The sequence below is a fragment of the Phyllopteryx taeniolatus genome, chromosome 2 (assembly GCF_024500385.1).
Source record: "Phyllopteryx taeniolatus isolate TA_2022b chromosome 2, UOR_Ptae_1.2, whole genome shotgun sequence".
Classification (NCBI taxonomy): Eukaryota; Metazoa; Chordata; class Actinopteri; order Syngnathiformes; family Syngnathidae; genus Phyllopteryx; species Phyllopteryx taeniolatus.
Window position 1 is genome coordinate 10,413,126 of NC_084503.1, and position 21,040 is coordinate 10,434,165.

Below are 21,040 nucleotides of genomic sequence, written 5' to 3' on the forward strand. Positions count from 1 at the left end.
TGGGGAAAGCTGAGGACTGCTCAGAGAACACCTGTTTGGACGCTTTATTGGAAACAGGTGAGTGTCACGATTGGGTATAAAAGGAGCATCCCCAAAAGGCTCAGTTTTTCACAGGCAAGGATAGGGTGAGGTTCACCACTTTGTGAACAACTGTGTGAGCAAATTATCCAGCACTTTAAGAACAACGATTCACAACGTACAATTTCAAGGAATTTAGGGATTTCATCATCTACGGTCCATAATATCATCAAAAGAATCTGGAGAAATCTCTGCACGAAATTGGCAAGGCCGAAAACCAACATTTGAATGACTGGGACCTTTGATCCCTCAGGTTGCACTGCATTAAAAAACAGCATCACTGTGTAAAGGCTATTGCCACATAGGCTCAGGAACACTTCAGAAAACCACTGTCAGTTAAGAGAGTTTGTGGCTACATCTACAAATGCAAGTTAAAACTATACCATAGTAAGCCAAAGAACTATATCAACAACACCCAGAAACGCCGCTGGGCGGCTTCTCTGGGCCCGAGGTCATCTGAGATGGACTGACAGAAAGTGGAAAAGTGTGCTGTGCTGTGGTCTGACAAGTCAACATTTCAAATTGTATTTGGAAATCATGGACGTTGTGTACTCCGTGACCAAAGAGGAAAAGGATCATCCGGATTGTTATCAGTGCAAAGTTCAAAAGCCAGCATCTGTGATGGTATGTGGGTGTGTTAGTGCCCATGGCATGGCTAACCTGCACATCTGTGAAGGCACCATTAATGCTGAAAGGTACATACAGGTTTTGGAGCAACATATGCTGCCATCCAAGCAACGTCTTTTTCATGGACGTCCCTGCTTATTTCAGCAAGACAATGCCAAACCACATTCTGCACGTGTTACAACAGCGTGGCTTCGTAGTAAAAGACTGCGAGTACTAGATTGGCCTGCCTGCAGTCCAGACCTGTCTCCCATTGAAAATGTGTGTCGCATTATGAAGCTTAAAATACGACAACGGAGACCCCGGACTGTTGAACAGCTGAAGCTGTACATCAAGCAAGAATGGGAAAGAATTCCACCTGTGAAGCTTCAGCAATTAGTGTCCTCAGTTCTCAAACACTTATTGAGTGTTGTTAAAAGGAAAGGTGATTTAACACAGTGGTAAACATGCCCCTGTCCCATCTTTTTTTGAACATGTTGCAGGTATCAAATTCAAAATGAGATTATATTTGCACACAAAAATGTGATGGGTTTTAATGTTTATCACTTTGAACATTAAATATATTTTCATTGTAGTGTCTTCAGTTGAATATAGGTTGAAAGGAATTTGTAAATCATTGTATTCTGTTTTATTTACGTTTTAGACAATGTCCCAACTTCATTGAAATTGGGGTTTGTAATAATGAAGTAACATTTGTTTTAATAAATTAGTAGTACGACTATAAATTACTTTTCACCCACCCTGTAGATAAGACAGCATATGCAGTTGTTGTGACAACTGCAAAAGGCACCAAAAAAATGGCTTTAAAATATTATTGTTTATACTGGAAATGTACTTGTAATGTAGGTAAGTAACAAGGGATTATTTGGGTAATAATTATCATAATAGTAATATATAAATATACCGACTGGTTAGAGCGTCTGCCTTACATTTCTGAGGACCGGGGATGAGAAATGTAAGTAGGTTTGAATAACACTGGAATAAAGTATAAAGTGCTTCTGAATGAGTGCTCTGCACTAGGTTCAAGACGCCACGGTATGAGGCGGTGCTTCGTGACGTCACTGCATTGTCAACCAATGGCATCTCCCGTATGCAAATAGAAGAATCTTCTCGGAAGTGGAGTCGCGCTGTCAGTGTGCGTGGTGGCTTCAGTTCAGTTCGGTACTTGGTGGGCATTGCGTGCTCTCCACAGTAGACAGATATGACGAAGCCAACAAACAAATGAACTCTCACGGGTATAAATAAGGTTTCGACGTCTGGAGGCAGTGAGCGGGACATTCTTTCCCTTGGCTGTGGTAAGCAACGCTATGCTAAAAACTGCGACTGGTTTGTCTGGTCCTCCATGCTCTACGTAGACAGTACGAGCCCCAGCAAGCCGAGGCTAGCGTTAAACGGGACTAGCCTTGATTCAATAAAATTCAATTGGACTTAGTCTGCCACTGTAAAACTAACTCGATCATCGTGGCCCAAACCTTAGAAAAAAAATAATAATTTATTTAAAAAAAACAAATGAAAAAACGAATGCTCCTCATTTTCTCGCTCGGTACGGCTAGCGAAATGAAAATGGTGGATTGTTGATGTTGCACGTCCATCAGGACAAACGTATCACGTTGATTTTGTTGTAGAATTTGTTTCGCTTTTTCCATCTCTATCGCATGTAATTAATGTCGGTAGTATAAAGCAGATTGTGTGTCCTTGCGGCGGTGAGCACCTCTTCCAGCAAGGAGTCGTGACAAAGAACGTTAGCAGATGGAGGCAACATCAGCTGCCAAACCAGAATGTCGTCCCAAAACACATTCATCTTCTTGTGGCAATTAATTTTGTCGACACCGCCGTCATTCACCATGTTTCCGTGTTCCGATGTTAGCATGCGGAAATTGGACGAGCTTGGGTAGGGATGATTCGCGCGCAGCAGCTGGGAAACACCTGTGTAGCTTTCGTAATTGTGAAGTGTTTACGAGTCATAATTTGTTTCTGATGTCACCTCAAGTTAAAAATGTAGGTATTGATCACTTCATTACTAATAATAACCATAATTTCGTCTATTGAGCTCTGACATTCAGACTTAACCAAGTGATTATCCATCTACTGATTGAAATGGCTGTTTGAACAGTATACATCTATTGCACATCTAATATATGATAAACCCTTTCTAAGCATTTTTTAAAATGGATGTATTTATTTATTGAATGAAATGTGTCTCGTAACTGTGCTCTTTAGGTCTGACCACATCACCCATCACATTTTCCCAGTTTGGGAAACAGTTGTTTATTCCAGCCACCGCAAAAACAAGTAAGTAGATATAATAGTAGTATAATAAATGCATAAAAGGCAGATGAATTCTCAAGTGTATTTAGTGACTTTACATTGCACAGCACTTTTTTATTGCAGTGAAACGTACCTCAGAACCATTCCTAACAATGTACATGACAACTATTGTATACAAAAAAATCCACTCATTAAGACAAAAGAGGTGAGGCAACAAACAATTTGGTAAAACAATTTGTACAAAAATATTAATTCTCCAAAACGCAAACCTAAATAGAATGATTCTGTAGTTAATGTTTTTGCTAAAACCTTTATTTTTCCTCCCATTACTGTTAATGGTGTAAAAAGGGTCATACAAACAAGTGTTTGCATAAGGCTTTTGCGCAATGCTGTGTGTACTCATGTACTCTACTTCCCGTTGATTATGATAATGACAGATAGTGTGGCTGTTCTGTGCAGTTCCTGTTTTTGCAGTAATGTCACAGTGACAATTGATCATGACCTTCTATAATTTCCTAATCGTTACTATCTCAGAAATTTCCCCTTATATGCCCAATTGCTTAGCTTGATGTTTGAGTATGTCTTTAATATTGTTGTTTAACTGAAACTTTTTTATAAATTCTAGAGCAATCATGAGCACGCATGATTCAGATGTGCACACCATCTCTCCGGAGCTGCCAGCGATGTTCGATGGCATGAAGTTGGCGGCAGTGGCGACGGTCCTCTATGTCATTGTGCGCTGCCTAAACCTCAAGAGCCCCACTGCACCCCCAGACCTCACCTATCAAGATACACCCCTCAACCACTTCCTGCTCAAGTCCTGTTCTCAGCTGACCAAAGAGTGAGTTTTCTATTGTTTATGGCATTGTTGTGGAATTGTTGATGTTGTCCTGGCATTTGATACTGTAGCGAATGTAGCAGTTTGTATGGTGATGATCCCATATGTCGTTAGTGGTCCTTTGTGTACCACACATCTCTATTAGAGAGGTGGCTTTGTGGTGGAACATGAGTTAAATCAGGTTATAAAATAGAATTCATTACACATGCGTGACAAATACAGAGAAAAGGCAAATAACATTTAAATATGTTGCATTTAGTTGCGTACTCTTCGGCTCTTGTTGATTCATGCCAACTTTTGTTGGCTTCACAGGCTGTGTTTGTGGAAAAAACAAAAACAAAAAACCCTTAACTTTTGAGTACCGACATCCTCTACTATTGTTCCAGAGAAAACCTTACATCTTCAGCGGGACTCTTGAAGATTTAATCACAAGGGTCTGTTTATGTAACCAGTTCATATGGAGCCCTTTGCCTTTTCACCCTGCTGAATGTTCATCAGAGTTAATTTAATGTGTGAGTAAATAGTGAACCTATGTTGCTATTGTTCAACTTAACCTAATCCATTGTATGATTGTATTTTTTAAGAAGTCAACATTGTTGCCCACAATGCCATTGTGTGAGAGATCAATTACACAGCTGGCAGTACCCACTGAAGGACTGGGACTCTGGGAGGTTATCAGGGTCAACAACACCATGGTTGTTTGACTGTGTGTGGGAACGTGCACAGAATTTTGACTCTTGAAGGAGAAGGATCACCTTTGATTGTCACGAACATGCTTGCATGCACATGACATTTGTTCTCTGCATTTAACCCATCACAGTGAACACATACACATGTTAGTGAAACACACTGGAGCAGGGGGCAGCTGAAGCGCCCGGGGAACAAATAATTTCAAGTGCACCTTGATGCTATGTTTGCGTTTAGATGTTTGTGATATGAACCTCTTGTTATTGGAGTCACAAGGTCACTATTAACTAGTGTCGATCTACCTATTCACATTACAACAATGAAATGATCCTCCTCATCTATTGGATTTAAGCTGCTGTGCACCTTCCAGAAACGTGTGGTTAAGCTCCACTTATGCTTACAACAAACGATTGAGGTGATCACATTACCAAATTGAATTCGTCGCCTGTGCTCTTATGTAACAGTGTATTTTCAAGGTGCAGTAAATGTTGAAGTCAGAAATGAGAAAACACAGAGACAAGGTTAAAGGGCTTGTGTAACATGTGACTTCACTACCTGTATACACAGAAATGTGTCCACTTCAAGCTATGTAGAACTTGTAATCACTGTGTCATAATTTCTCTGGCCTTCATTTTAATGTAAGAAAACATAGCTAATGTGTCAGTTTAACCAGTTGTATTTTTTTGTCATGCCGAACCAGCCCGCAAGGTTTATGTAAACTAGTGTGGTAATGTGATGATAAGCTCTCCTTTTTGTTCCTTTTTTCCTTTTAATATTATCTGAGTGTTAAGCAGCAGTTTTAGAAGCACATTACAGTACAAGTACAGACTTGATTCCAACAAAGGTGTCACTGTATTGCAAGAACGCCCGATGAGTAACTTGGGACAACAAGCTGTAACAACTCTGTTAAACAGTCATGTCAGTTCAGTGGCACATTGTGTAATCTTTCCAGGGATGCACCAAAAAGGCTACTGTATGTCCTTGTATGCAAACAATGAACCCAAATGTTTGTCATAAATCACCAATGCAAATCAGCATCCTGTTACTTTTATCCTAACTCAGCTTTATACTCTTATCTAGAACTGTAAAAATACTATTTCAAAAGTAAGTTGTTGACAACGTGTGTGCTACACAGGTACATTCCCCCATTGCTGTGGGGGAAGAGTGGTCACCTCCAGACGGCCTTATATGGGAAACTTGGTCGGGTGAGCGCACCCCATCCCAGTGGGATCAGGAAGTACTTACCCATGCAGGACGGGGCCACTGCAACTTTTGACCTCTTTGAACCAGTGGGGGACCATCGAACAGGAGGTGATGCAACTTTAGATATAGAAAGGGAACACACATTTCCCCCCCCCCCTTCTATAAAATTTGAGGCCATACTTTTGTTGGCCAAACAGTTGTTTTTTTGCAGTGTTTTTTTCAAAATATAATTTTGGAATGTTGCCCAAAAGTTAAACATTGGTTTCATCAGACCACAGCACATATTCTCATAGGCCCACTCAGTTATTAATCCAGTGAAATTCCACATCAATAAATAAAGCCGTCAAACTTTTATTTGTAGACCACTTTTCATACATACAATGCAACCCCCCCACCACTTGTCCACAAAGACACGGACACGCACGCACATAAAGGTTAAAAAAAAAGAACTCTTAATGACCAAAGACATACACACTCACACATATTAGTGATGAAAGCATGCGTTAGCAACTCCATGTTGGCCCGAGAGAGAGAGGGGCTGATTTCTTAAAGTAATAAAAAACTATTTTTGTCAGATTTTCAGCGTGCGGGATAAAAGTTCAGAGTATAAAATACAACCAGTTTTTTTTACTTTTGGTGAGGGATTTAAAGATAATGGTCGTACTTTAGTTACTAAGTACAGCTGTCTGGGCCTCAGGACCAGGATTTGATGTCTAAAATATAGTTAAAAAGAGCATCCATTGGTCTGGTGCCATCAGGAGACAGAGATGTGCAGCTGTATATCATAAGCACAGCTGTGGAAATTCACTGCGTGCCTCACCATGACAGTGCCAAGAGGGGGCATATTCAGTATAAGTGGAACGATAAATGCCCTAAAATTGAACCCTGAGGCACACCACGTTACTTCATAGCCTTTCGAGGAGCTTGTATCTAAATTTACCATAAAACCTCTCTCAGTGAGGTAGGATAAAAAACATTTGTGTACAGCACCAGAGAAGCCAACCAGATATTTTAGTCAATTTTAAAGAACGGTTTGGTCTACCATATCAAAAGCGGCACTTAGACCCAACAGAACCAACACTGTTAATTTATGGCAATCAAGATTACTTCTAAAATCTTGACAAGGGCAGTCAAGGTGCTGTGGTTTACCCTGAAACCAAACTGATACTTTTCAGAAATTTTAGAAATATAGAAATCTATAGCTCCCAGAGAGCAAGAAAGACAAGTGAAGATAGGGAAGCGTGGTTCACAGATTTTCTGTATGTTTTTTTTTTCTTCTAATGTTGACCTGCCTTCCAGTATTTTTCGGGAAATCCCTAATAATATAGAATGTAGCGTGCTTTAGAATTATCTGAGTGGAAAAAGTGGGTCAGTCCACTGGTCTGTTTTGAAGTTGGCAGCCTAATTGTGACTGAGCATAATACTAAGCAATGATCAAGGGAAATTTTATCAACCTATTTAAATAACTTGTTTTGCATGTAATGTCTGTTAGTTGCGTAATCTCTCGCTACTGTGTAAACCTGTGCAACTAGTTTACTAATGTCCCATTATTCAACAGCAAATTAAAAAAATGCATAGTTAAGATTCAAAAATGTAAAAGAAAAAACTATTAACATTTTCTAAAAAGTTGAGTGTTGGGGGGGTGTTTCTAAAATTTTGCTTAAAAAAAATGGTAAATTTGATACCAAATCGGTAATTGTTGAGATTGCTAAAATCTAAATTGCTCTTCTTCAGAAGAGGCCTGACCACTGCTGCTTTGAAAGCCGCAGGGGAGGTGCCCATCTGAAGAGAGCAATTCATAATGGTTAAAAGGTCTTTGCAAAACAGTCCATAAAACGTTTTCAGAAGTCACATTGGGATAGGCTCCAGAAGACGTGGTAGGCTTCACTGTGGAGAGAACTTTGTCAAGCATTTCAGCATTTACCAGGCCAAAACTTTCCAGCGTTTAAGATGAAGTTAAAACCATGTCACAGATGCACTGATAAAATATTGCATTAGAAAGTGTCAATCTTTCCTCTGAAGCGGGCTGCAAAATCCTCACAAAAAGCGTTTGTAGGAGTTGAAGGGAAACCATGAGACATGAATATGAAATGTTATTTTTTTTCCCCTAATATGAAACAACAGGGTGTTTTTTTTCTATACCCTATTTAGACAGTCCTGAAGGTTTTTCTTTTAAAGTAAGGCTGGTGGTGATGCTTCCACCACCAGCCTTGGGGTTAAATTTCTCCAGCTGGAACTGTTGCTTTATTCAAGTCAATGATCGCACTTCCAAATACAGTGCCAATTTGGTCCCAAAACTCAACTACTATCTGCTCGAAATCTAAAATTGATGAAGTTTTGCACCTTTCACCTTGACAATGCCACGAGCACACATCAACAAAAATAATAGCTTTCACCAGGAGAAAATTTAAGTTGTGTAGTTGCCCGGACATGGCCCAGACCTAAGCTCAACTGGAAATCTGTAGAGTGACCTGAAGAGAGCTGTGCACAGTTGTACAGCTTTTAGCAAGGGAGGGAGGGAGGGAGGGAAGAAATTTCTTTTTCAAAATTTGCAATGCTGTAACTGAAAGCAATAGGTGTTGCATCAACAAAAAAAAGTTTTGCATTTTAAAATTATTGTGGTTTATTTTAATATTTTTGCTCATAATAAAAACATGGTATTTTTTTTACAAAAGTGGGTTCACTTTCCATATCCACTGGAAATGTTTGGCTTAAGTTTGAGACAAACAGTGACATCATTTGGGGCGGCCCTTTAGTTGGTTTGATCTGGTATAAAGCGGTGACGTAATCCATAATCTCCTCATTGTCAAATATATGTTCCTGTTTCACCAGATGACATCACCATGGTGATATGCCCTGGTATAGGAAACCACAGTGAGAAGCATTATATCCGAACCTTTGTGGATTACGCCCAGAAGGACGGCTACCGCTGTGCTGTGCTGAACCACCTCGGAGCTCTACCCAACATCGAACTCACTTCGCCACGCATGTTTACCTATGGTAAGTGGGGAAAAAAAGTTTACGTTGAACCCCTGAGCAGACAAATGCATTTTGTCCTTATGAGAAATCTTGTATTGATCTGTAATTCAGTACATTTGTCGTCACAGGGTGCACATGGGAGTTTGGCGCCATGGTTGGGTACATTAAGCGGGCGTATCCTGAAACCCAGTTAATAGTGGTTGGCTTCAGTCTAGGTGGAAACATTGTCTGCAAGTTCCTGGGTGAGAACATGTCCAACCAAGAGCGAGTGCTATGCTGTGTCAGCGTCTGCCAAGGTTACAGTGCTCTCAGGTGGGTTGATGTCTCATTGCATAATCAGAATAATTCTATGATAACAGATTTGTTTAATTTGTTTATTACATGTAATCGCGTTCTCGCAACCTGGTGTACTTAGCTCATTTTTTTCCCCCTTTTTTTCTTCTGACTCATATCACATACTGCAACTATTACATAGATGTAAAGCAGAAACATTGAAAATAAATTGGCAATATGATATAAACAGTTTCTATAGTAGCACACTGGTGGGATACTACAGAGGACATATAATGTTAAACCTTGAGTGTGAGTACATGCATGTGCTGCAACTGCTGCGAACAGCTCCTAGGAAACAAGACAAGACTGCAAGTTTGGATATAGGCAGCAGAACCTCTTGCATGTGTAAGCCTACATTCACCACTCTCAATTTTTCTAGAAAGCTGATGTTATTTTCTTTTGATTTGCATTTCATATTTAGTTTTGGGTCTCAACATCTCAGCCAGTGAGCCGTTTGCCTGACACAGTCCCTCCTCTTCATTGGCATGAATCTGACTCTCCGTCCAATGGATTACATATGACATTCCGATGTTAGGAATGCTGAGTGGCACTATGAGCACTAAACTGACTTCCTGTCTCTTTGTCTCTCAGGGCCCAGGAAACATTCCTACAGTGGGATCAGTTCAGGCGTTTCTATAATTTTCTTATGGCTGACAACATGAAGAAAATAATCCTCTCACACAGGTAACACTTGTGAAGCAGAACTTAGTGACTTTCTAAATCGTACCTCAATAATGATTTTATTTGGCTAAGAAATTAACTTAATAGCAATCCATCAGGCATTTACACTCCCGTCCAGAAGCATTGGAACGGCAAGGTAAATTTCTTTGTTTTTGTTGTATCGTGAAGACATTTGGGTTTCAGAGCTAAAGATGAATATGAGGCAAAAGTTCAGAATTCCAGCTTTTATTTCATGATATTTACATATTTGTGTTAAACAACTCGGGACAGAGCACCTTTTGTTTGAATCCACCCACTTTCCAAGTGAGCAAAATTATTGGAACATGTGACTGATGGGTGTTTCTAGTTCCTCAGGTGTTGCCTGTTAGATTGATTGCTTAAACATTAGATAGTCTTTGTTTTTGGCTTTGAGTTTCACCTGTGAAAACTGCATTTGCTGCAAAGAAAACATGAAGTCCAGAGCGCTGTCTATGGGAGAAAAACAAACCATTTTGAAGCTGAGAGAAGAGGAAAAATCGATCAGAGCCATTGCACAAACATTGGGCATAGCCAATACAACAATTTCGAATGCCCTGAAAAAGAAACTACTGGTGTACTGAGCAACAGCCATTGAACAGGTCGGCTAAGGTTATCAAGAGCAGTTGATGACAGAAACATTGTGAGAGCTGTGAAGAAACACCCAAAGACGACACAGTCAGTGACATCACTGCCAACCTCCACAGGGCAGGGGTGAAGGTATCACAATCCACTGTTCGAAGAAGACTTTGAGAGAAGAAATATACAGGCCATACCACAAGATGCAAACCACTCATCTACAAAAAGAATCGGAAGGCCAGAATGGATTTTGCAAAGAAGTACAGTGATGAGCCACAAAAGTTTTGGAACTGATGAGACCAAAATTAACTTCCACCAAAGTGATGGAAAGGCCAAAGTATGGAGAAAGAAAGGATCTGCTTATGATCCAAAACACAGGAGCTCATCTGTGAAGCATGGTGGAGGTAATGTCATGGCTTGGGCTTGCATGGCTGCTTCTGGAACAGGCTCACTAGTCTTTATTGATGATGTAACTCATGATGGTAGCAGCAGAATGAATTCTGAAGGCTGGAAAACCATTTTGTCTGGCAATTCACAGAAAAATGCATCCAAACTAATTGGGGAAGCTTCTTCATGCAACAAGACAATGACCCAAAACACACTGCCAACACAGCAAAGGACTTCACCAGGGTGAAAGAGTGGAAGGTCTAAGACTGGTCAAGTCAATCACCGGACCTTAACCCAATAGAGCATGCACTTTACCTCCTGAAGAGGAGAATGAAGGGAGAGACCCCTAGAAACAAACAAGAACTGAGGCCTGGAAAAGCATTTCAAATGAAGAATTTTAACAGTCTGGTGACGTCAATGGGTCGCAGGCTTGATGTAGTTATTGCAAGTAAGGGTTATGCCATCAAATATTAAATGTTATTCACTTTGAGTTAATCTGTTGCAATACTTTTGCTCACTTGAAAAGTGGGTGGCCTCAAACAAAAGGTGTTCTGTCCTGAATTGTTTAACACATCTTAGATGTAAATACCATGAAATAAAAGCTGGAATTCTAAACTTCTGTCTCATATTTATCTTTTGATCTGAAACCCAAAGGTCTTCAGTGTACAACAAAAACAAAGGAATTGACCTTGCCGTTCGAATACCTTTGGGGGGGACAGTATATTATGTTTTTGCTTTTGTTTGTTATTCCTTACGTCCTTTTTAGTTTCATAGGAGTTCAAAGGCACGACTTAAGCTTAAACGTTTTATGGCATTGCTTATAGAGATTTTCTATAGTTCAAAAAGTTATAAAAAGACAAGTGTTTTTTATTCATGTGTTCCCCTTTTTGCATGCTCCAGGCACAGTCTATTTGGGGGAAACTCGGTAAAAATGATAGCTGGAGATCTTGGTCGGCTATACACGGCAACGTCCCTCATGCAGATCGACGACAACATAATGAGGTACATTAAAGGTTGCTGGTTCTGATGTTCACAAATGATGACACATTTTGGAAAGTAACATGGTATATTAAGTCTTGGAAAATGAATGTGTGTGTCCCCAGTAGGGTTGGCAATTTATGAAAATGTAGCGATTCCGGTTTTGAAATGAAATAATGCAAATTATATATGATACCATTGACATCATTATCATTACACACATCATTAAACAAAATATGTTCCTGTGCAGTGTTGCGCGATATGGACATTTTTTTATATACCTATATACAGTAGGTAATTTTGTATCCCTACAATGAATTCCATAAAATTACATGAAATTTAAGGCAATTTTCTTTTCTTTTCTCCATTTATTTGTAAAAGACATTTTATATAAAAGAACAATGAAATTGATAAAAGATGAATAAATATAAAACATATCCTAGTGGAAAAATACCATTCAAAATATTTCGGAGTACTCAGTTTTGAAGGATGACACTATTGTTGTGTACATTGTAATGTAGTTTAATGTGCAACGATGTTTACATTCATGCTCCTTTAGCATTGCCGTAAAGGAGTATTTAGGAGTATCAGCAAGGTGTACTTAATGGCGTAATGGCAGCGTGTGCATATGTTTTGTTTTTTTCCCCCCCTTGACGAAATGAAAGCTTTGCAAGTGTTGCAAGTAGCCCTGGTATCATCTTTGAAATACTGTAGACCAAACTTTAGAGAGCTTTTGTCTTGATGCTGTGTTGAAAAAGTCAAAACACTTCTTGCTTGTGACATAATTACTCATGTGCAGTGTTAGAGGAAAAGATAAGCGGAATTGTCAGATGAGCAAACAATAGATTCCTGGTAATGAAATTATTGGAAAAACAGTTCTCAAAAAGAACCGGTTTTCAATTCACATATGTTGTTGCGGGTCCTGAAAACAATTTTAAAAAGTACAATTTTAGGGCAATAATATTTCTAACTCCCACTAGCACACAGATAATGGCAAACCCAGTGCAAGATGCAATTTTTGTGTGTGTTCTTTGCTTGATGTTTATGGAGTGTGTTGCTCCTGGGGGTTGTGTTATTAACGTAATATACTGGTGAACCTTTTTTCTCCTATTTTCCCTTGAACAAATCCTTCTGATAATGCATTTCATGTGATAATATGCACAATAATCTTATTTTACTTCCAATTTTATGTTTTGTTAATATCATTGCCTCTTTTTTTGTCTGCGGTGTGATTCTGAACATGTGCAAAGCTCTTGTCAATATGATTGCACAGGAACATTCTTCAAATGAATCAAATATATTATTTGTCTTTCAACAGGAAATTCCATGGCCACAGCTCTCTCAAAGAGTATTATGAGAAAGAAAGTTGTGTACATTTTATTCACAATGTAAGACAACCACATTTAAATAAGACAATTTCACGTTGTTTCTGTAGTGTTCGTCTGATGAACTGTAATTGGTATTTTGAAGGTAAATGTACCACTGCTGCTTGTGAACGCTGCGGATGATCCTCTGGTTCATGATTCTCTGCTCAAAATTCCCCGCACATTGGCAGGTAAGTAACAATTTGTCGTGACACTGTGCTCATTGGCTGGAGGCAGATGAACGGGAGGGGAGGTTAAATAACGAAATATAAAGTAGTCCTTAGGACCAACTTCAAAGTGCACGTGACTTCACATAGTTTCCTTTTTCCAGCGATTTGAAAATAACACAAAAAATAGAGCATAGACCAGGCTGGTGTGGCTTTCAGTCAAAATCTCAAAAGTGTGTTTTTGTGTCCCAAACTGCAATGTACAGTGCATCCGGAAAGTATTCACAACGTTTCACTTTTTCCAGATTTTGTTATGTTACAGCCTCATCCCAAAATTGATTAAATAATTTGTTTCTCCTCAAAATTCAGCCTCTGACTCTTGGGCTTTCTTAATATTGCCCAGTATACAAACTCAAAGGCTATTTGGGAAAAGACAAGTCCCTCATCTGTGAGCCTGTGTGTGTGTGCATGCATGTATATCTGGCAAGACCTTCGGTCATGTGTCTTTTAAAAAACACCATGACCAGCTGTTGGTTTTAAAATACAATGCGGTGACACAGACATACCAGGAAAGGACGTGACAGACATCCACTGTACATGTTGCTACTTTTGCAGTACACCCTTACTACCACTATAGCAATATTTATTATTTTTGTACTTTTTCATTTTAGCTTTCCTTTTAACCGCTTTGTTCCCAGGCCATTATTCTGTGCCTGGCGAAAAGGTGTTGCAGGGTGTGGGCAAGCCCTCAAGGCAGCTTGCATGCATGGTGCACACAGTTGAAAGCCCTGTGTGAACTTAATCACTACTGAACAGCATCAGTGTCTCCCACTAACCCAGATAAGAGGGGAAAATGAATCCTTTATGTCTGACCACGCTGCCCCGCTTGGGGCACAGCTGCAGTACCTTGTGCAAGTTCACGTGGCCATCAGCTCAAGATAAATGATTTATCGGCTTCTGGGAGGTGTCCTAGTTTTGCATGTTATCTTTTTTATTAGATAAGATCTACTGGCAATGTCCAGTTTAATCCACAATCACCTGGTATTGGATTAACACACCGTTTTCCATTTTAGAGTAACACTGTGGGGAATTCAATCACTGACAAATGATTATGTAATATTCGATGTTGCCACAAGACATTTATATCCTATTAGAATATGGTCCTCCGTTTTCCATGTTAGGTATCAACGGTCCATACCATCATTAAATTTTTTGTTTTAATATTCTTTGATGTGCTCTTCTCGGGTTTGGGAGATAATTTCGCTAGAATACCTGTTTTCAAGCTATTCTAATTGGTCTGTTTCGCCTGGCAGTTGAAGCGGCTTCATTTCTCATTAATATTTGACGAATAAATAAGCTTTACTGTCATTGGCTGACTAATCTTCTCAATTTAAATATGGAAAACAGCTTGGCCGTTGGCAATATCTCGGCGGCCAAGCGTTCATAGCAATGGATCATTCGATGTGGGGGTCTTACACTGTCATCGTGCGGCAGAATTCACCAAGCGTTGGATTGTTCGCCCACTAATAGGGAACGTGAACAGAAATGACAGTTGGTGACTCAACAACCCCGTAGAGGAGGGGATGTGGGTGAAAATAAAAGAGGAGGATATTTTGAGAGGATGTTCCTGCTTTCCCATTCAATCACTTAACCGTAAACGGCGTTTCATGCACATTTTGGCGACAGTGACCACAAGCTTGGCTCTTTAATTCACATTTGCACACAATACATGTAGCAACATGTGTGTGGCAGCCACATAGTGGGCAGGTACCGGAATATTGGTTGACGAAACTATGTCACAATGACAGCGATTTCAAATCCACCTGTTTTGCAAGCAGCTTGGTGTTCAAAAGCTATTGCAGTCAGTCAAGATTAAACCAGGTCACAGACTCATTGTGACCTATGTTACGCATAAAAGTATGGAAATGTTTGCATTTTGATGGCGTGGAACCTTTAAAGGTTTTTTTCAATACCAGTTTCTCAACTGGGCTGGTATGTGCGCATGCTTTAGACCAGCGTTCCCCAAACTTTCTGCGCTCTCATTCAAATATACATACACACATCAAATCAAATCAATTACAGTGAATTATATAAATTGAACTAAATGACCACCATTTTCAGTAAGCAACTCAAAAAAAAAAAAAAAAAAGTTGTATTGTTTTATTATTACTGCTTCAACCATGCAAACAAGCGATGAGGTGTGGCTGACTCTGAAGCTTGTCACTCCAGACAAGCATACACCTTTTCAACAAACAATTTCAGTCAGGTGAGAGTCACAAAGCAAGGAGCATAACGGCATGGTCGCGTGAACATTGGTCATATGGTGTGGGGGGGGGGAAACTTTACAGCCCTGACCTCAACCACTATTGTCCCACAACAATGAGCTCTGGACAAATAATCCCACACAAGCACTCCAACTTTGTAAAACTGTCTTCACTGACCTATGAATGTTGTTACAGCTGCAAAGAGAGGAACAACTACATATTTGTTATCATTTTCATCTCAGGAATCTTTTATTTGCTTGTATTTCATCATTTGTTAGACCTGCTTTTATCGTCATGGACGTGCATAAAGGATGAAGGTTTTTCACTGCATTCAACAGAAATTACACTCCATGAGTGACTCCCAGGATAATAAGCGGTGTAGAAAATGGATGAATGCAGCAATGGGCAGCTTTCTCGCACCAGGGCAATAGTGGCAGCTGGGATCCCTTATTCCTGATTTGCGTCACGGACCCAAACCTTGGGCTTTTGTAGCTACTTCACTTACTTTATTTTCGACAAATTCCACTTGTAGCTTATGCTGACGTTATTTTCAACAATTGCATGTTTGTGTGGTTTAGTTCAAAATGGAAGCCAACTTTACATCTGTAAACGGTGTGTGATAATGATATTGTTTGGGAGATTGTATAAGAACGTACTAATGACTACAGTGGGCTTACAAGTTTACAGACCCAACATATTACGTTTCAAAGTTCCGAATGACCTGCCATCAACTAGTTTGCACAACGGCGTTAGAATACAGTATGTCCTCACACAGCTCAAGCCATACTCACTTACCGCCATACATTTGATTGATTTCTATTTACGGCCGGCACGGTGCAAGTGGTTAGCAAAGCTGCCTCAAAAGTTCTGAGGTTTGGGGTTTGAGTCTGGGCGGTGGACCTCAGGTGTGGAGTTTGCATGTTCTCCCTGTGTTTGCGTGGGTTTGTGTTAGATTAATTGAAGACTGCAAATTCCCCTTACATGTGTGAATGTTTTTTTTTTATTTCTATTTGTGGCCTGCGTTTGGCTGGCGACCAGTTCAGGGTGCACCCTGCTTCTCACCCAAAGTCCGCTGGGAGAGGCTTCAGCTGACCCGTGACCCCACTGAAGATAAGGGGTATAGAAAATAGATGGATGGTTGGATGTTTATGGCCTAGAAGTTTTGTCATCCAAATATTTACTGTAATTATGACTTAGTGTAGGTTTGGTTAGTGATTGACTGTGGCGTGTTCCAACTTAATTACAAATTCGGGGGACGAAACTGTTGTAAACCAAGGACCTCCTACTGGTCGATTTGACAACCAGGACAAGTGTACTGTGATGATTGACAAGTTTGAGATGAGATTATGCCTGTGAAATGAGCTAAATTGTTGCTAGTTGTGTCATTGGCTGACTCTTGAGTTTTTCCCCTCTGCTTTATTATATTATGGTGAGAGACTATCTGGTCGTAGTTCGAGAAACTGAAATCAAGCCACTGAGTCACGCTGTTATCAGTATAAACCACTGTCGGTATCATATTCCCGGCAAGTATATATTTGGACTTGTGTCGTGTGCTTGCATGTGTTCAGAGTCCAGAGGTCTAATTGCTCTCTGCTTTGTCATCCCGTAGAGAAGAAGCCAAACGTCATCTTTGCCTTGACACTACACGGCGGCCACCTAGGCTTCTTCAAGGGCGCTGTGCTCTTCCCCAAGCCCCTCACCTGGATGGACAAAGTGATTGTGGGCTACGCCAACGCAATATGCCAGTGGCAGAAACAGAAACCGCCGTGCCAAAGCGACCACCTGAGTGAGAGTTCCTGCACTAAGGAAAAAGCCTAAAACCTGTCTCTCGATCTCTTTTTCCTCACTTCCTGACCGTGAACCACACAAGACTCGTCTGTCCCAGCACTGAGGAGCCACGTGGAAGTCCTCCCGCTCTCCTCTGCCTTCTTCTTTGGTGCGGCTCACTGCTGCAGACCTCTGCGCCCGCCACACGTCCCCATGCCTTCAGCAACCGTCGCAGGAACAAGCAACTGTTCAGAGCAGGAACACATTGTTTCGTGACGTGTGCTCAATGGTGACCTTTTGAGAATGAAGGCATTGACCAAATATGATATGATGTGGACCACAAAAGTGAGCCCATCTGAGTAGTGTAGTGCTGCGCTTGGTGCCCATTCCTGATCACAGCTTATCACCGCCCATACTGCCTCAATGCAGCGTCTTTGTACTATCCATGTCATTCCTAAATATAGTGGCTGCGTCTGTGTGTAGAGTTGAAGACTGGGGACGGCTTGTAACACTATGATTGGTAGGCCCGATCTGCTGTAGTTTGTAGAAATATAGCGAAGTTAAAACAATTCAACAAGATCTGGGTAGGATTTTCCACTCAGCTCAACCCCCATGGCACTTTGTTTATGCGCGGAACTTGAAGAGGAAGAAAGTAGAAGTGCTCGTGAGCAGGGATCAACACCCAAATTGGATCCATGCACATTCCCCCATTTACATTCTAATACTCTGATTCTGTGCACTTTATAGCTCCACCCCTCCCATCACGTTTTATTTATTTATTTTTTGCTCTCTGGTAGTGAGAGCAAACATTGGGTGAAATTCCAATGTTCCCCGTGTTGTCTGTTGTTGGGGTCATCTCAACCTAATTCTCTTCCGTTCGCCTTTGACCAGCTGCAGCTTCAGTCGAGACGCTAACCTACTGCCAGTGCTCAGAGGCCGGAGCCAACACGTCGCTCAGTGGTCAAATACAGTAAACCAAAACGTTGGTGTGATTTTGTACCATTAAAGGGACAGTTCGGCATTGGGAAGCACACTCACTCACGAGCTTGGTTAAAATGATCTCAGCTGTGAGGTAGGACTAGTTGAAGGGCCAAGTTACTAAAGGATGAAACGCGTTTAGTTTTGTGGACTGTTTGAACAATACTGGTGATTGTCATGTTATATTATTAGCAAGTGAACGATGCACGTATGAGTGGCAGATACTGTATGTAAGGAAGGGAGTGTCAAAATCTTTGGTGTTCAGTGCTGGAGTGCAGCTACTAGAACAAAACAAAACCAAAATGCAGTAAACTGCTCAAATGTGACTGATCTTGACCGACTTACTTAAACGGTAATTATTAGAGATCTGATTGCAAAATTAAGGACGTTCTCCCAAAGCGAAGTAACACCTTTCACTCTTTATTTCCAATAGTGTGATGAGACAGATGAGTTTATTTGAAAATGAAAATGCAACAAGAGATTACAACTGTTTATGTTGAAAGAACCAGCACCTATCGGATAAAACCTGATTGAAATCTCACATAAGGGGTCAGACGTTTGTATGTTCACCACCATACTCTAAAGCAGTTTTTTTAAAACTTTTTTTTTTTTTTTTTTCTTACAACGTTAGAAAAAAGTACACAATAGAATGCACAATTTACGCAATAGCTTGTATGTACCCGTTTGTCAGTACAGGGCTGGCTGATGGTGTCCAGCACCTTCAGCAACAAACAAATAGTCTTCACTCTTCACCCCAGCTTCCGTTTCTCAGTCAGGCAAATATGATCCCAGTGTTTGCATCCATCCCAAATGTTTCTTTTTCTTCTTTCCAGTTGTTTTTCCATTCAGATTTGATGAGGTTTCAATGCAGTACAAAGTGGCGGTGTCTTTGTTGCAGAATTTGGTTGTAACATTGACAAAGAAACTAAATAGAACCATGAGAGATCTATTTCTTATAGACATCATGGCATTTACACAAACGTCACTGTAACCACAACACAACCAGTGTGACGCCATCGGTTGATTTGTTTGTTGAAACCAGCCAGTACATCATAAATGAGATTGTTTTTTTTTTAACATCAACCAACTTTACAAGTGTTTTTTTTTTTTTTGTGTAAATGATTCTTGTGGATGTATTATGTAAGATGTCTTGTTTTCCAAATACCTGTACATCTTTTTGTGTTGGTGAATGAGACATACTTTCCGAAATCATCACCTTGACAACAACCAAAATAATTGACTTCCCCGAATAATAGTTTAAGAAGTATTTTAAAAATATTTATTTATTTTGAAATATTTAAGATGGGGTAGAAAAAAAACTAAAGGCGAGAATCCATCAGAAGAGATTTACAACCCCAATTCCAATGAAGTTGGGACCTTGTGTTAGACAAATAAAAAGAGAATACAATGATTTGCAAAGCATGTTCTACTTATATTTAATTGAATACACTACAAAGACAAGATATTTAATATTCAAACTGATAATGATTATTTGCTAAAAACAATCAAGTTTAACTTAGAATTTTATGGTTTCAACACGTTCCAAAAAAACTGGTTCAGAGAATCTGGAGAAATCACTGCATGTAAGCGGAAACCAGGCCGAAAACCAACATTGAATGTCCGTGACCTTCGATCCCTCATGCGGCACCGCATCAAAAACCGACAATGTGTAAAGGATATCACCACATATCACTCAGCAACACTTCAGAAAACCATCCATCCATTTTGTGAGCCGCTTCTCCTCACTAGGGTCGCGGGCGTGCTGGAGCCTATCCCAGCTGTCATCGGGCAGGAGGCGGGGTACACCCTGAACTGGTTGCCAGCCAATCGCAGGGCACATACACACAAACAACCATTCGCACTCACGTTCACACCTACGGGCAATTTAGAGTTGTCAATTAACCTACCATGCATGTTTTGGGGATGTGCGAGGAAACCGGAGTACCCGAAGAAAACCCACGCAGGCACGGGGAGAACATGCAAACTCCACACAGGCGGGTCCGTGGATTGAACCCCGGTCCTCAGAACTGTGAGGCAGACGCTCTAACCAGTCGCCTACCGTGCCGCCCACTTCAGAAAACCAATGTCAGTAAATATAGTTTGGCGCTACATCCGTAAGTGTAACTTGAAACTATAAGCCATAAAGTTCCATGTTAATGATTATTTTCTAAAAACAATCAAGTTTATCAGTTTGAACATTAAATATCTTGTCTTTGTAGTGTATTCAAATAAATATCGGTTGAACATGATTTGCAAATCATTATCTTGAACACAACATCCCAACTTCATTGGAATTGGGATTGTATGAATATCAGTGTAATGTAAATATGACACCATGGTGGAGGACCTGAAATCTGTAAGAGAAAATGAATTTATCTGTACCCAGTCCATCTAAAATCTATTTTTATTTTTTATTTTTCCCCAGGAGAACTGAATGATTGAATAGTAGAATCCAAAAACACCCATCAGGTTAGAGTCAATCTTGCTCAGCGTGTGGCTGAGAGTCCACAGGAACAATGTTAAGCCACAGTAAATATGCAGCTTTAATTTTGTTTGCATTTTTTTAAGATGAAATACCAAGAAGGGATGTCAGGATGACAAGAACGGTGCACATACTATTTCTCATTTTGGACAATGAGTATTTTTTATTTCCTTGTTTTCTTTTTCAAGAGTCATTATATAAGCAATTATTGTTATTATATTGTGAAATAAATTTTGTCGCCAGAATGTTTTTTTTTTTTTTTTTCACTCTTTCAGAAGCTTTGTAAGACTGTTATGCATCTAATAGCAACACTAATATGTTTGACAAATTAAATCATGGCCAGAAACATATTTTTTCAATTGCATATA

General features: G+C 40.1%; 1 protein-coding gene across 1 annotated transcript; it reads left to right on the forward strand.

Annotated features, from left to right (window-relative positions):
• The first annotated feature begins 1,815 nt into the window (after nucleotides 1–1,815).
• On the forward strand, nucleotides 1,816–20,917 carry LOC133470829 (monoacylglycerol lipase ABHD2-like). The gene is made up of 11 exons (XM_061759720.1): nucleotides 1,816–1,997; nucleotides 2,923–2,994; nucleotides 3,596–3,811; nucleotides 5,631–5,806; nucleotides 8,531–8,698; nucleotides 8,806–8,989; nucleotides 9,602–9,694; nucleotides 11,573–11,674; nucleotides 12,969–13,038; nucleotides 13,121–13,205; nucleotides 17,055–20,917. The coding sequence occupies exons 3-11, from the start codon at nucleotides 3,603–3,605 to the stop codon at nucleotides 17,261–17,263; spliced, it is 1,296 nt and encodes a 431-aa protein (XP_061615704.1). The 5' UTR covers nucleotides 1,816–1,997; nucleotides 2,923–2,994; nucleotides 3,596–3,602; the 3' UTR covers nucleotides 17,264–20,917.
• The last annotated feature ends 123 nt before the right edge of the window (nucleotides 20,918–21,040 follow it).

Excerpts from the sequence above, each read along its gene's own strand:
- LOC133470829 (XM_061759720.1), top strand. The coding sequence starts at position 3,603 with ATGAGCACGCATGATTCAGATGTGCACACCATCTCTCCGGAGCTGCCA. Across the intron at positions 5,807-8,530 it reads GGGGGACCATCGAACAGGAG|ATGACATCACCATGGTGATA; the intron begins GTGATGCAACTT and ends CTGTTTCACCAG. Across the intron at positions 9,695-11,572 it reads AAAATAATCCTCTCACACAG|GCACAGTCTATTTGGGGGAA; the intron begins GTAACACTTGTG and ends TGCATGCTCCAG.